Below are 14,442 nucleotides of genomic sequence, written 5' to 3'. Positions count from 1 at the left end.
CGATTTAGAAGTATTTTAGATAAAAAGTTACTTAGGTTCGCTAGGAAGGTTCTCTACAACAGAGCTGTCCTAAAAAGTCTACTGCTTTAAGATGGCGGCTGTCTACGAACTCATTTAGTGCCATGTCTGTCACTTTGCATCTAGTTATATCTATGTACAGTACATGTGATATCTACCATGTCTACCATATCTACCATAACATGCGGGCGTAGTTTGTACTAGCAATCGGCTACAACATGTATTATTGGAGCTACCTAGCATCGCGTTTGCTCGGCGTCACAACTTTCTTGCCTCCTCCCTACTCCTGCTCTGCTCTATCGTCTCGGTGAGTCCGTCTCCCTCAGACTTTTCGACCAATATAGTAACGCATAGTAACCTTTCCGTCCTCAGTAACGGTAACGGCGTTGCCAAGATTAGAAAAGTAATTAATTAGATTACCCACTACTGAAAAAAATAACGCTGTTAGTAACGCCGTTATATTGTAACGCCGTTATTAACAACACTGCTTATGACGTACGTGAGTGTAAAGAGGTGTCCCAATTCGTAGGGCTGACGTTTCAAGCCCTACCCCTTATTGCTTCGTTTGAAGGGCCAAGGGGTAGGGGGAAGGGGTAGGGGGAAGGGTAGAAAAATAGAAATGGGATTGGGCTTTCCTCACGTGCCCCCCTTCGGTGCATCAGTAATGGCCCCATTTACAAAACAAAGGCTACACTCTGTCCCACAGTGGGACAGTCTTGGGGGTGATCCCAGGATGTCCCTAAAAAGGACACCCATGGGTCTCCTAGTGTGAATTAAAAGCTTTGTCAATTCAGAGAAATAGACAAGCCATGTATGCTTCTGTTGGGCAGAGACCCATAGAAAGCAGGCTGTATCATCCAAAACCTGCTCATAGCAGGTTAGGTCACGGTGTCTGTTACCGTGAAGACTAAATCAGAATTTCTCTTACCCAGCTCTTTGAAACGGATTGATCTGGCTTCTTTCATCTCAGTCAACTTTCTCCAAGTTTTAACCTGCTTCCTGGAAAATCATCCAGTTCAGGGTGTACCCTGCTTCTTGCCCAGGGTCAGTTGGGATGGGCTCCTGCATACCCGTGACCCTGGTGAAGATAATCACCGTAAGCAACTGGATTGGACAATTGGGGAAAAAACAGGAGAAAACTACGACTCTAAGTTGTTTGAGAGGTAATATTTTTCGGGCACCATCTATACAATAGGAGAAAAAAGTAGGTGGGCTTAATGAATCTTGTGTATTTTCATATGTAGGTAGACCTCGGTTCACTAATGAGTTCCGTTCCTACGCTGGCGAGATAACCGGAATTTCCGTGTAACTTGTAATTAACTCTTTAAGTACCACTAAATCTCAAAATAACTATCAAAAAAGCCCAAAAGTATTGTATTTTGTTTAATTATTGAGGATACACTGCCCTCTGGTGGCAGTGTTGGGCCTGGCTGGACTGTCGTCTTGTATGACTGAAGAGCAGACTCAGACATCTGACATGGATAAAGGATAGCTGCGCTCTGGTTTGGCCCACGTCAAGCTGTAAGTTGTTTCAGCTAATATATGTTTGTGTATGCATTTGTAATTAAGTCTAGAGCTATAGTTTGTGGAGTTATGTGTGAGCGATTTGCTGTGAAAATTGTAAATATGTTAGCGTTCGTAGCATTTAAGCTAGCGTACTTTTGTTAGGTAAATTAGGCTAATTTAATCTACTAAATTTACATGTTGATCAGACTAGATGGATGTTTGAACACCAGTTGTTTTGTGTCAAGTGTTTTATGGTTAAAATGCGTGTCGTATTGAACATGAGTGTTCATATGTGTGTTATAGCTTTACAAATTGTGAAAAGTGAAGGAAGTACAAAGCTTCAAAAGGCACAATTGCCTTATTTGCTGTCTATAAAGCTGAACAACTTCACATTTAGTGAGGACAGAACACATCATATTAATAAAGTCAAGTAAAAAATAAGACACTGAGGTATAATGAGGTACTGTTTATGAGACAAAAAAACGACTGGAGACAAAATGACGGACGAGACTCCGGTACAATCGCGTAAGTGGAGTACGTCGTAACCCGGGGTCTACCTGTACTCCTTCCAGAATATACTAAATGAACTGTGCAGCAGATTTGCCCATTTTTCAGACTTTGATACAGTGTGATCAGCTACCACATCTTTTTGCAAGTCTGGACAACCTAACCCCCTTTCACACACGCCTAAACACCGTTAAATCCCAGCATTTAAACGGGCAGCCCTTGTATGTGAAAGCAACTTCCCGGGTTGACTAACACAGAGACTACGCGGACATTTAACCGGTTGCGTCTTAGTATAATGTCTGGGACTTTCTCGGGACGAGGCGTATGAGAAAGCACGCGTTAAATTCCCGGGTCACAGCACGAAGGCTGATGATGTAAAATATCATGACGGGCTGATCGTCACTTCTTCGCAGTACGATGAAAAGCGGTAAACGAACATCGCAATTATCAACATAGCAAGCTGGAAATAGCTAAATTAAACTGAAAATATGACGAAATTCAATTGCTACTGGATCGTAGAGCCAAGGAAGAGAGTCCATCGTCCATCTTTGGGAATGTGTGTATTGTTTTTTTGCCGATGTTAGGGTTCGCAACTATGGAAACAAGGTTGTACCTCGAAGCAGAAAACAACAGAGGGATCCGTTCAAGGGTTTATTAAATACAAACAAAAACACATTCGATCGCGGAAAAGGGGGAATAACACAATGGGCCCGTGACAGTAGGTTGATCAATAATACTAACCTAAGTGGTAGGAAGAGACCCAATAAGACAACAACAAAAATCACTCTCAAATACCAGCACAACGTAGGGGATTTCAGAACAAGGGTGACAGACGAACAACCGAGCAAATTCATGAAATTCAAGAGTACAAGGTGTCGAATGGCGCCCAGCAAGTTAATATCTCTGCAACCTTCTCTTGGATCGCCTGGGCTTAAATACAGTCTTGATGAGCTTGAATTGACTACAGTTACAACGTCGGGAACTGTAACAAGACACGATTTGACCAACATTGTGACAGCCGTAGCCGACCCAAATAATGACATAATGTCCGGGTTATAAAATCGCGCCAGCAGCCCTTCCCTGCACAGAGAGCGCCAGTGGGCAACACGGGACAAGTCTGTGAAAGTGTCCAACCAGCGTAATTCCCGGGATATCTCTACATGCGTGAAAGCAATGACGCGAGTAAATCCCACGTCAATTTACACGGGAATTTACCGTGATATGTTTATGAAAGAGGGCTCTAGAGAGATGTCAACAGAGTAGGGGTGGGGAAGCAGCTAGACCAGATCTTTTGAATAGAGCAGGGCGGGCCCAGGCTATTTGGGGGCCCTAAGCAAAATAATGCCAAGGCGCCCATATTTTTGGCCCAGCATTTCGTCACACTGTACTGTGAAACACATACATGCAATCCAACCCATACGTCCATATTTTCTGTATTAATCCGATTTTGTTACACTGCATACATCAAACTTCTCACCCCAAATGATTGTCAGTATTTTCAGTAGATAGCTCCAAACCTTATTCCAAAAGAGGAAAAGAAAAAAAGTTAAGGAAGAACTTTTATTTTTCCAAGCTTGGAATTATGTATCAAAACTCACAAAAGTCAACTAAAGAAAACTTTAGTAAACAAAATAAAATATAAATTAAACAATTGCCAGATTGGGGGCCCCCTGGTGGTCAGGGGCCCTAAGCAGCTGCATAGTCTGCGTATAGGCTGGGCCGGCCCTGGAATAGAGAAACTATTTTTGAGCTACAGATCAACCAACAGAGGTAACACCAAGGGATCCTGAGGAGAGGAGTCGGGGCATCCCACTCAGCCGGTTCAAAGGACAACAACAACAAGAACATTATGTATTTGTGGCAGAGTGTGCAAAAACCACAGAGCCTGAAAATCCCACAGGCCAGGATGAGATGTGTACAAATGGAACCTGTAAAACAGTGCTCAAACATCACCCTGAATGAAACGCGTAGGCCCGGTGACAAACCACAAGCAACACAAGCACTTAACCCACTCAGAATATCGTCTTGTAAAATGGCTTCAAGCGAACAAGAAAAGGTGTGGTTCCAGTTTAACCAGGACATCATCTTGAAAGCAACCGCAAGGGGTAATCCTTATCAGCGCCTCCAGACGTGAATACTATTATCATTTGCCTAGCAGCTGAGAGATTTCGAACGAGGAGGAAAATATTAGTGTACCTCCCCTGTACCATCAACAACGGACAGAACTTGATAAAGAGCTGAAGATCCTGAGGATGAGGTTCAAAACAGCAGACTAGCAGACCTGTGAAACATTCTTTACGAGAATTTGTATCTCATTATTCTGTGGCGAGCAAATTGGTACAGGAGAAAGAGGAAGGACAGGGATAGGTACTAGGTAGTGGGTCACTTTCATAATAAATCGCTTTGGGTTTACTAAACAATGGCTCGAGATATGCCTAGTGGCCAGCTAAATTGACTGCCAATTCAAGGGGGTCTTCAAGGGGCAAGATCTGGGTAATTTTCACCTGTACAAAGTCTAAACTTTGACAGGAAGTAGCCCAGTCTTAGGTATATCCAGGAGGTGCCAACAATTGTGACAAGGTGCCTGATCGACTACCTCCTACAGAACCTAAACATTGACACCTGGGCCTAAATATTCGGAATCCCAAAAGTTCCTGGAAACCTAGAGCGCACTGATATGGTCACAACTGATCAGAGAAGCACAGGAGAACAAGGGGGAACACCTGTTGGTGATTTGGTTGGATCTCACAAATGCCTATAGGTCTAGAGCTCTTAAGGGAGGTTGAGGAGGCCTTGTGCTGGCATGTTTGGACACCTAATACTCGACTACTACAGCAACTTCAGTCTCAGAGCTGCTGCTGGATGTAGAATTCCTGATTTAGGCTTTCTACAATGTGCTACCACATCCATCCAACCTGTTTAACTGGGGATTGATTGGGGAAGTCACCAGCTTGATGTGTCAATAGCCAACCAACCGTCCCAACAAAGATGTTTATTTTTCAAAAGCTCACGGAGAAAACATTTACACATATTCTTGTGCTTATGTTTTAGAGTGTCTTATGCTGCAGGCATTTATTGTATTGCATATTTTGTTTTAGGTGGTATTTCTACAAGTTAGTTAAGGGCTGCTTACAGATGTCAGGCGGGGACTGTTCTGTCCCTTGATCTTAAGTTGACTACTTTTTAAGTTTGATTTCTTTCTAAACTGATATATTGTTCATCCGTCCACAAGATGTCACTGTTGTAACTCCGGACTCTACAGTTTTTCTTTTGCTATGTACGCTTGGCTTCCCCTAGTGGTGACTTACTGGAAGCAGCAGGCAAAAAGAACATTAGTTGGAAAAGAATCCTTGAGGTGTACAAACGCTACACACCTCCTCTGCACTACACATCGTTGGGAACCCTTGATAAAACAAAATATGTAATTTTGCACGTTTTAACAGAGTGTCGGATATCATTTCGGTGTGTTTATTCAGTTACTTTGTTGTCATTTACGTGAAGCGAAGCAACACTTTTTTGTGCAAAGCGAAATTAGCCACTTCATTTGATTTGCTCACAAGGGAGCTAGTCTTCATGTGGCTTCTTCGTGGTGTTCGGCAGCTATTTTTTCCGGTTGGTGGTCAGGGCATTGAAATTTGGAAACGATAAATAAAAATTTGAACAGTTCTGGGAGAACCGGAGTTTTACTTCCTGATTCCACTGATGCTCGATGCCCAACCCTAATGTACATACATAACACTTTGATATGTCGATGTGAGTGAACAAAGAAATATCCAAGAGAAGAAAAGAAGAGATGATTTCCTGACCTGTTGACCATGTCGCGACAAACTCCTCCATTTATGCAAGGCTCGCTCACACACTCGTCAATGTCCGCTTCGCAATTATAGCCAGTAAACCCAGGTCGACATTTACATGAGTAAGTGCCCATCCCGTCGTGGCAGGTGGCTCCATTGTGGCATGGATCAGATTCACACTCATCAATTTCTATTTCACAGTTGAGTCCTGGTTTGGAAAAGAAAACACAAGTTATACTTTAAAAAGGCAGTTTTGAGAAATATTGCAAATACTATTTTCAAAATTTTAAAAATCTTGGCTGTTGTAGATTTATGAAATAATCCAATCATCCATTTTTTCATATTCATTCACTTACTTATTTGAGTAGACAAGTATTTGGTGAAAAGAATACTCTAGTAATGAATAACTGCTTACAAGGTCTGATGATTTTTCTTTTAAAATCGGTGATATATATTAGGGCTGTCAAACGATTAAAATTTTTAATCGAGTTAATTACAGCTTAAAAATTAATGAATCGTAATTAATCGCAATTAATCGCAATTCAAACCATCTATAAAATATGCCATATTTTTCTGTAAATTATTTTTGGAATGGAAAGACAAGATGGATATATACATTCAACATACGGTACATAAGGATTTGTTTATTATAACAATAAATCAACAAGATGGCATTACCAATATTAACATTCTATTAAAGCGATCCATGGATAGAAAGACTTGTAGTTCTTAAAAGATAAATGTTAGTACAAGTTATAGGAATGTTATATTAAAACTCCTCTTAATGTTTTCGTTTTAATAAAATTTGTAAAATTTTCAGTCAAAAAATAAACTAGTAGCCCGCCATTGTTGATGCCAATAATTACTTACACAATGCTCATGGGTGCTGAAGCCTATAAAATCAGTCGCACCCGAGCTCCAGCAGAGGGCGGCAAAACTCCATAAAACACAACAAGTGAGCATTTCACTGTGTACTGTCATTTAAATCTCTCTGAGCGGGGGATCTGCGTTAATTGCGTCAAATATTTTAACGTGATTAATTTAAAAAATTAATTAACGCCCGTTAACGCGATAATTTTGACAGCCCTAGTATATATATATTGATAAGTGGCTTTTAAGCACTTCAAATATAAACATGTTACCGTCCCACTGGATTATTTTTAGACAAGAATAAAGTACAAAAATGCTTGGCTTTACTAAATGCTTCATTGAGTGAGTCAACTTAAATCCGCTCAAGCTGCTCACTTACACACGAGTTGCCACAGCAACTGTCGAACAAGTTAAACAATGATTGACGCATGCGGCGCTTTGAAGTTCGATTCTCTGGCAAGATCAAACCCAAACGTCTATCAATCGTCGTAAACTTTAACAAGCAACTCCAGTGCACTGCCTGACCAACAAAGAGCAGAGAGGGTGGGAGGAAGAGTGAGATTACGCGATTTGCTTGGGACGGCTCATCTGTATTTATTTATTTAATTGGGGAAAAAATCCGCAATGGACTGAGGGCGCGAAGTGTGAAGCGCGAAGTAGCGGGGGATCACAGTACACCAAAAACTACAGCAGAAGCTCTCAACCCATACATAGAACACAATACATATCAATATAATACACATTTTGTATTACAGTTAATTCACTCAAGTGTATGTTTACTTTGAATGTGTGTCTAAATTTTTGTTTACCTGCAAAGCCCACGAGGCACTCGCACTTGTAATGGTCCTTCTCATTGATACAGGTAGCACTGTTACGACATGGTCTCGATGCACATTCGTTGATGTCAATCTCACAGTTGTAGCCCTGAAAACCCGGCACACAGAAGCAATGGAACTCTGCCACTCCGTCAATACAAAGAGCGCCATTTTGACAAGGTTCCGACAAGCAATCATTTATATCTTCCTCACAAGTCTCTCCCTCATATCCCGGTGCACACCGGCATTCAAAACCTTGTGGCTGAAAAATGCAGGTTCCCCCATTCCTGCAGGGTTTGTGAATGCAATCGGTTACATGTCGACGGCATTCCGGCCCTCCGAAACCAGAAGGACACCTGCAGAAGTACCCGTTGAACTGATCGACGCACAAAAGACGTGGCTCAGAGCAGGGGTTGCTCAGGCATTCGTCCACCTCCTCTGTGCAGTTATCACCTGATAGTCCATCTGGGCAGATGCAGTGATATTCCGGCATACCAGGAGTGCTGATGCAATCTTCACATGGCGCAAAGGAACAAGCGTCATAGAGTTGACCACAGTTTTTGCCCATGTATCTAACCCCTTCGCTGTCACAAATACAGGCATAATCATCTGTTGTGTCCACACAGGTAGCACCATTTTGACAGGGTTCAGACAAGCATTTCTCAGGTATGGCTGTGCAGAGGATTCCTGAAAAACAAAGGGAAATGATGATACGCGAGTGACCAGAGTGGTGCTCATGTCACAATGCAGATCTCCCAGCCATATTTCAAATTCTAATTTGCTTGAGAAGTCTGCTTATATTTTCTCATACAACGGGCGCTACTGGTCGACCTTCCACTGAGCAAACTGATTTATCCTTCCTTCAGGTAGAGGACGAGCAGTGCGTTCAAGACACCCACTCTTAAGGGGTGAAGGGAAAAGGTACTGTTCTCGCACACACCATATAATTGTTTGCATTAGTCTAACACATTCATTTAACTATAGTTTAGGCAGACTTCACTCAGTGGTCTTGACACAGTAAAGTTCATCACCTTATCGGGGCTCCTGAGGGGGAAATGGATAAATGGTACCGTTTCTCGTAGGCACCATCTAACTGTTTGCATTACTCGAACACACGGAATACAATTAATCAGGGAATAGTATCATTTCTCATATTTACTGTGGGACTGTACTGCTCTGACACACCTAGTGTAGAATAGACAGCACACCATAGTTCAATGAAAAGAAGCAGAATAAATACACAACGCCATCTTATCATAGAAGCCAAACGTGTGCGCCACGAGCAAGATTGACGCTCCAAAACTTGCAAATCAGTTCTGCAAGGACAAAGCGCTCTTTGTCCGACAACATGTAGAGCCAGCCCGGATAACAAAGTTGATAGCAGGCGCTTGGGACGTCAAGACCAGCGTCGGTCGCTGTGGCAACCACGTCCCGTCCACGGACGAATCTATCCGCCTAAAACCGACCTCAGAGGGATGGTCCCTGGACAACACGCAGCCACACCTTCGGCCCGACCTCCTACATCACGGACTTGAAAACACTGGACACTGAGATAACACGGATTTTGCTGCTGGGAAACATTTTCTATGTAACCTTGCTTTGGATCCAGAATGGTCCCTCCGTTGTCTGTTTTTGCCTTGTTTTTGACAATTGTCGACGAATAAATTGTCAACCTGTTTTCGGTGAGTCTTCAAACTTTTGAAACATGGAGTCAGTACAAAGGGTTAAAATAAGAAGAGAACGCGCGGAGTTTTGTTTCCTCCCGGTTTGGTTCGCGGGGGCGGTAAACAGCGGAGCACCAGTTCCGTTCGGCTGCCGCCGTTCCCATGCAGCTTTGGCCGGGGGGACTAAATTCCTTCAGCCCCCCCTTAAATATTCTTAAGCCCCTCTAAATTATCTGGTGTCTTTTTATTTAAAAAAAAAAAAAAAATGCATTACAAAAAATGCTCACACATTCACTATGAAGTTGCCAGAGTATTAGTTTGAATCAATAATCATATAACCTGCCATTATTAACTTAAATATGATCATAAATCTGTCAGTATCCCCTCACTTCATAGAGTAAGGTAATGAGCCCCATAAGTGCGTCATTATCCAATCCATTCCACTTGTTCATATAGATAATGCCAACATCTCTAGCAGGTTCACACAGTTTAATGATATGCTAACTCTGATGCAGGTCGGACTTTCAGTCGCAAAAGTAGTGGTGTGTTTCCCACTTCCACAACATTGACGTCTTTTTACATTTCTTACAGTGGCTGCCTCTGGCTGAAAAAAAAATTCTCATATCTAATGTGTGTGTGTGTGTGTGTGGGGGGGGGGGGGGTAAGGTGTCAAGTCATCAGCCAATCAAATGTGTTTTGAAGAGGAATGGAAAGGAATTTTATTGTCATCATCATCGGTATCATTGACAATCATAAAATGTTATATGATTTGCCCGAAGGAACCGAAGACGAAGACAAAGGCGGACGGGATGAAGCACATGCTTATCAGTTTCCTGTCCCTCATACAACTAAAGACGCAAATTCAGGCATGGAACATACATCAAAACTGTACAATAACACAATCAACAATCTGAGTTTAGTAACTTAGCATCCAGTCAAGCAGCTCAATTAATTTCAGGGTGTACAAGGTTATGGCTTAGTCATGTCCCTGACATTTTCATTGAATTAAAATGGACCGACACATTCAGCAAGTGAGGTGAAGTATTGAGATGAACTTTTGGTATTGACCAAATACTTATTTTCCACCATGATTTGCAAATAAATTCTTTAAAAATCAATCAATCTGATTTTCTGTTTTTTTTTTTTTCACATTCTGTCTCTCCTGGTTGAGGTTTACCTATGTTGACGATTACAGGCCTTTCTAATATTTTCAAGTGGGAGAACTTGCACAATTAGTGGTTGACTAAATACTTATTTGCCCCACTGTATACATTTTTTGCCACCCATATCGTTGCAGAGTAGGTATTATCTATCATAACCTTAAAGAAACCCTTTGTCAAGCAAAGAAGGTTTGATGGCCTCCTTGCCCTATGTGGACTCCCCGTGTTGTAATCCCTCTGGCCTTACAGGGCAATCCACTTGCTGCTCTAATCTTCTCATGACCAAATGGCTAGCATGTAACACCTTCAAGCTTTAAAATCAAAGTTGTCGACTCAAAATTCAGCACCAGCATGATCCTTACGAGGAGAAATGGTACAGAAAATGGATGGATTAATCAGAAACTCAAAATAAGCATCAATAGCAGCCAAAGAAAATGAATAACTCGCAGATCACATACGAGTCCGATATATTGTACATACATAATTGGAGTGCACAAAATGTATAGCACCTGTTTCTTCTGTATGGTGCATAATTAGAAATGAAATAAACTTTCCACTTGTATCAATTTGTTACATAGCATATTGAAACTGTATGACCTGATGATAGAATATCATTTGAACTCTTAAAAAATGGATGTTGCCAGCTGACTATACTTTGCCCATCAGTGCTATAAGTTCATCCATGAGGTTGGTGGGTCGGCGCTAAAATTGAGTACCATAACAACCTCTGCGGCTCATTAGAGCACCACAGTAAAATTATTACGTGCACCCCTTGTTATACTATATACCAACAAACAGATTTACCCACAGTCTCACTTAGAAATACTCTTGTCAAATGTAACGTTCACAACATGACTGAGATAAATGAATCATTGTGAAACTAACAATGAACGGGATTTTGTTCTCAATTCTTTCATAATAAATCATATTTTGACTATATACTGGATATTCCAGGAATATATGATTTTTAATGAGATAGTTAAACTAAAATTTTTTTTAAAAATTGCATGTACTCACCCCATTTGAACATCATTGTTGTCAAAAACAGAGTCTTTAAATTCAAATACGCTTTCCCAAACTCCATTTTACATGATGTGATGAGTATTATAAAAAAACTGCGATACTGTAAAATCAACATTAAATGGAGAGACTCCCTGCTTGTTACTGTCACCCTGTGTGTGAATAAGGCAGGCTAAGGACATTGTGCTTTTGCCTTACTGCCAGTAAGCACAGCCCAGGTCTTAAGATCCAGTCCCACATGCTCTGTAGTGTAATTAGACATGACAGGGTAACTGGAAAACACGAGCTGGTTAAATCACTCACACTAATGCTCACTCTCTGATTAATGCATTTGCATGTTTTACCAATCACTCCAGAGACACAGCTATCTGTATACACACTACTGGATATATTTGTTTTAAAGGAGCAATATGTAACATTTGCACTTCAATTACTCATTAAATCAGACATGTCCAAAGTCCGGCCCGAGGGCCAAATGCGGCCCGTGGTCAAATTTCATCCGGCCCCCAGCCTCTGTCATAAAATCAATAACATCTGGCCCACACACAGACTTAATAAATTGGTCAGCAGCAGTGTTGTTAATAACGGCGTTACAATATAACGGCGTTACTAACGGCGTTATTTTTTTCAGTAGTGGGTAATCTAATTAATTACTTTTCTCATCTTGGCAACGCCGTTACCGTTACTGAGGACGGAAAGTCATGCGTTACGAGATTGGTCGAAAAGTCTGAGGGAGACGGACTCACCGAGACGACAGAGCAGAGCAGGAGTAGGGAGGAGGCAAGAAAGTTGTGACGCCGAGCAAACGCGATGCTAGGTAGCTCCAATAATACATGTTGTAGCCGATAGCTAGTACAAACTACGCCCGCATGTTATGGTAGATATGGTAGACATGGTAGATATCACATGTACTGTACATAGATATAACTAGATGCAAAATGACAGACATGGCACTAAATGAGTTAGTAGACAGCCGCCATCTTAAAGCAGTAGACTTTTTAGGACGGCTCTGTTGTAGAGAACCTTCCTAGCGAACCTAAGTAACTTTTTATCTAAAATACTTCTAAATCGGCAAAATCCTGACTTGAATCTATCTTTAAATGATGAAACAGTTTTAAAATTTTCATATGTCGAAAGTAGAGCGAAGGGAACTAATGCAATAATGGGAGCAATTTTAACAACTTTTAACAGCTGATTCAGGGTAAAGGGTAAATTAGGGTAAAGAATTGGGCTCGGGCCAATTGTACCAAAAACCTTCACAAAAAACTTCACATAGTGTGGCCAATGTTTTTTGTTTTTTTTTTGAGGAAAAAAAAAAAAAAAGTAATTATCACCAATTACTTTGCCAAGTAACTAATTACTCTTACATTCAGGTAATTGAGTTACTAACGCAATTACTTTTTGGGAGAAGTAATTTGTAACTATAATTAATTACTTTTTGTCAGTAAGATTAACAACACTGGTCAGCAGTACTGCAACCAGCATATGAAGTAGCTTACACACGAAATGCTGCTCCTCATTTACCAACTAAAAGGCAGCAGCACTTTAACCCTTTACTGCCAAATGTATCGCATTTGATACACCTAAAATTTCATGATTTCCAGACTAATTTAGAATTTTGACATTTCTTTTTGAAAAAAAAAAAAGATGGATGCAAGTCGACACATGACAATAAAGGAATTCAATTGAATTGAATTAGGGCCTTATTTTTTAAATTTTGGAATTCTCTGATAATTGCTTCATGTTGCAGGTATTTAAGGGCTAAGCAACATTACTCCGTGTGACCCTCTACTTCCAATTTTCTAAAATGGCGACAATCAACAAAAAAAAGTTGACTGTGACGGCCGACGCTTCAAGGATAGGTGGAAATTGGACTATTTCTTCACTAAAATATGCAATAACTGTGTCTTGCCTCATTTGCAAAGAGACAGTTGCTGTTTTTAAAGATTTCAATGTGAGGCGATATTACCAAACAAGACACACTGACATGTACGACAAGATTACAGGGAGGATAAGCAGCGAGAAATTAAGGCAACTTGAAGCTAGTTTAATTTCACAGCAGTAGTATTTCGCAACAGCCTGAGAGTTGAAAGAGAACGCCGCAAAGGCTAGTTGCGAGATTGTTGAAATTATTCATTAGAAAAATAAAAAAGCAAATGTGACACACTGAATGGCTTGCTAAATTTTGCTTAACTATATTGTTCTACGTAAAGGACATCAGCCAAGGTCGGCCCCCCACATTTTTACAACGCCAAATCTGGCCCCCTTTGCTAAAAGTTTGGACACCCCTGCATTAAATGGTCCTGATATTTCAATACACATTAAAAAAAAACATGTTTTTTGGAAATACTTCTAACACGATTCTCAATGGTTAAACCGAGATTTTCCCCATTTTTAAAGTCAGATTCTCAGCAAGTAAAAGTTTCGATTGTGTGTTTACAACGGATGTCCCACCCTTTGCCAATTAAGAGATAAATAATTTGTCTTCGTCGAAGTTTCCAGAGCTCTGTAGTAAAGATGTCCCGATTCAAAGTATCGGAATCGGCAAAAAAATATCGGACATGCCTTTTTTAAATATATATATATATATATATATATATATATATATATATTTTTTTTTTAATTTAAATCGTTTTCTAATTGTATTTAACGTTACAGACCAAATGTCTTACACTCATCCAGAGTAGTTTTGGCTTATAGTGGGGCTATCAAATTTATTGCGTTAACGGCGGTAATTAATTTTTTAAATTAATCACGTTAAATAATTGTCGCCTGCGCTGCATGACCCACTCACGCATTGTCGCGTATAATCTATATAGACGCTGTTTTACCTATAGATAGCGCTAAAAGGCAGCGTATAATCAGCAGAGAGAATTTTGACAGCCTTTGGAGCCATTTTTTATGTGGCTAAAGCCTTACAATACCTCTCTCAGCAATTAAACATAACGTGGGAGGCAATGTGTGAAAGAAAGGTAGTAGTTGATCATTTTCTTAGCACCCTATGTTCTTTCCCAACGCAGAGAAGATATATGAATTGGTGCCCCTACGCACAGTCAAGGTTGCACTCCCATCATGCATTTGGGCAGAA

General features: G+C 40.7%; 1 protein-coding gene across 2 annotated transcripts in view; it reads right to left on the bottom strand.

The window, feature by feature from the left end:
- The window catches only part of crb2a (crumbs cell polarity complex component 2a), a 41,769-nt gene extending 30,269 nt beyond the window's left edge, over positions 1-11,500 (bottom strand). For both annotated transcript variants that reach the window (XM_057818136.1, XM_057818137.1), the window contains exons 1-3: positions 11,352-11,500; positions 7,505-8,197; positions 5,838-6,033 (exon numbers count right to left, since the gene is read on the bottom strand). In XM_057818136.1, coding sequence (XP_057674119.1) covers positions 5,838-6,033; positions 7,505-8,197; positions 11,352-11,472 — 1,010 coding nt within the window. In that variant the 5' untranslated portion in view covers positions 11,473-11,500. The remainder of the gene's footprint in view (positions 1-5,837; positions 6,034-7,504; positions 8,198-11,351) is intronic.
- Positions 11,501-14,442: the final 2,942 nt, after the last annotated feature.

The sequence above is a fragment of the Corythoichthys intestinalis genome, chromosome 17 (genome assembly GCF_030265065.1).
Source record: "Corythoichthys intestinalis isolate RoL2023-P3 chromosome 17, ASM3026506v1, whole genome shotgun sequence".
NCBI classification, from domain to species: Eukaryota; Metazoa; Chordata; class Actinopteri; order Syngnathiformes; family Syngnathidae; genus Corythoichthys; species Corythoichthys intestinalis.
The sequence above is the reverse complement of the archived record's forward strand: the minus strand, read 5'-3'. Positions and strand labels throughout refer to the sequence as shown.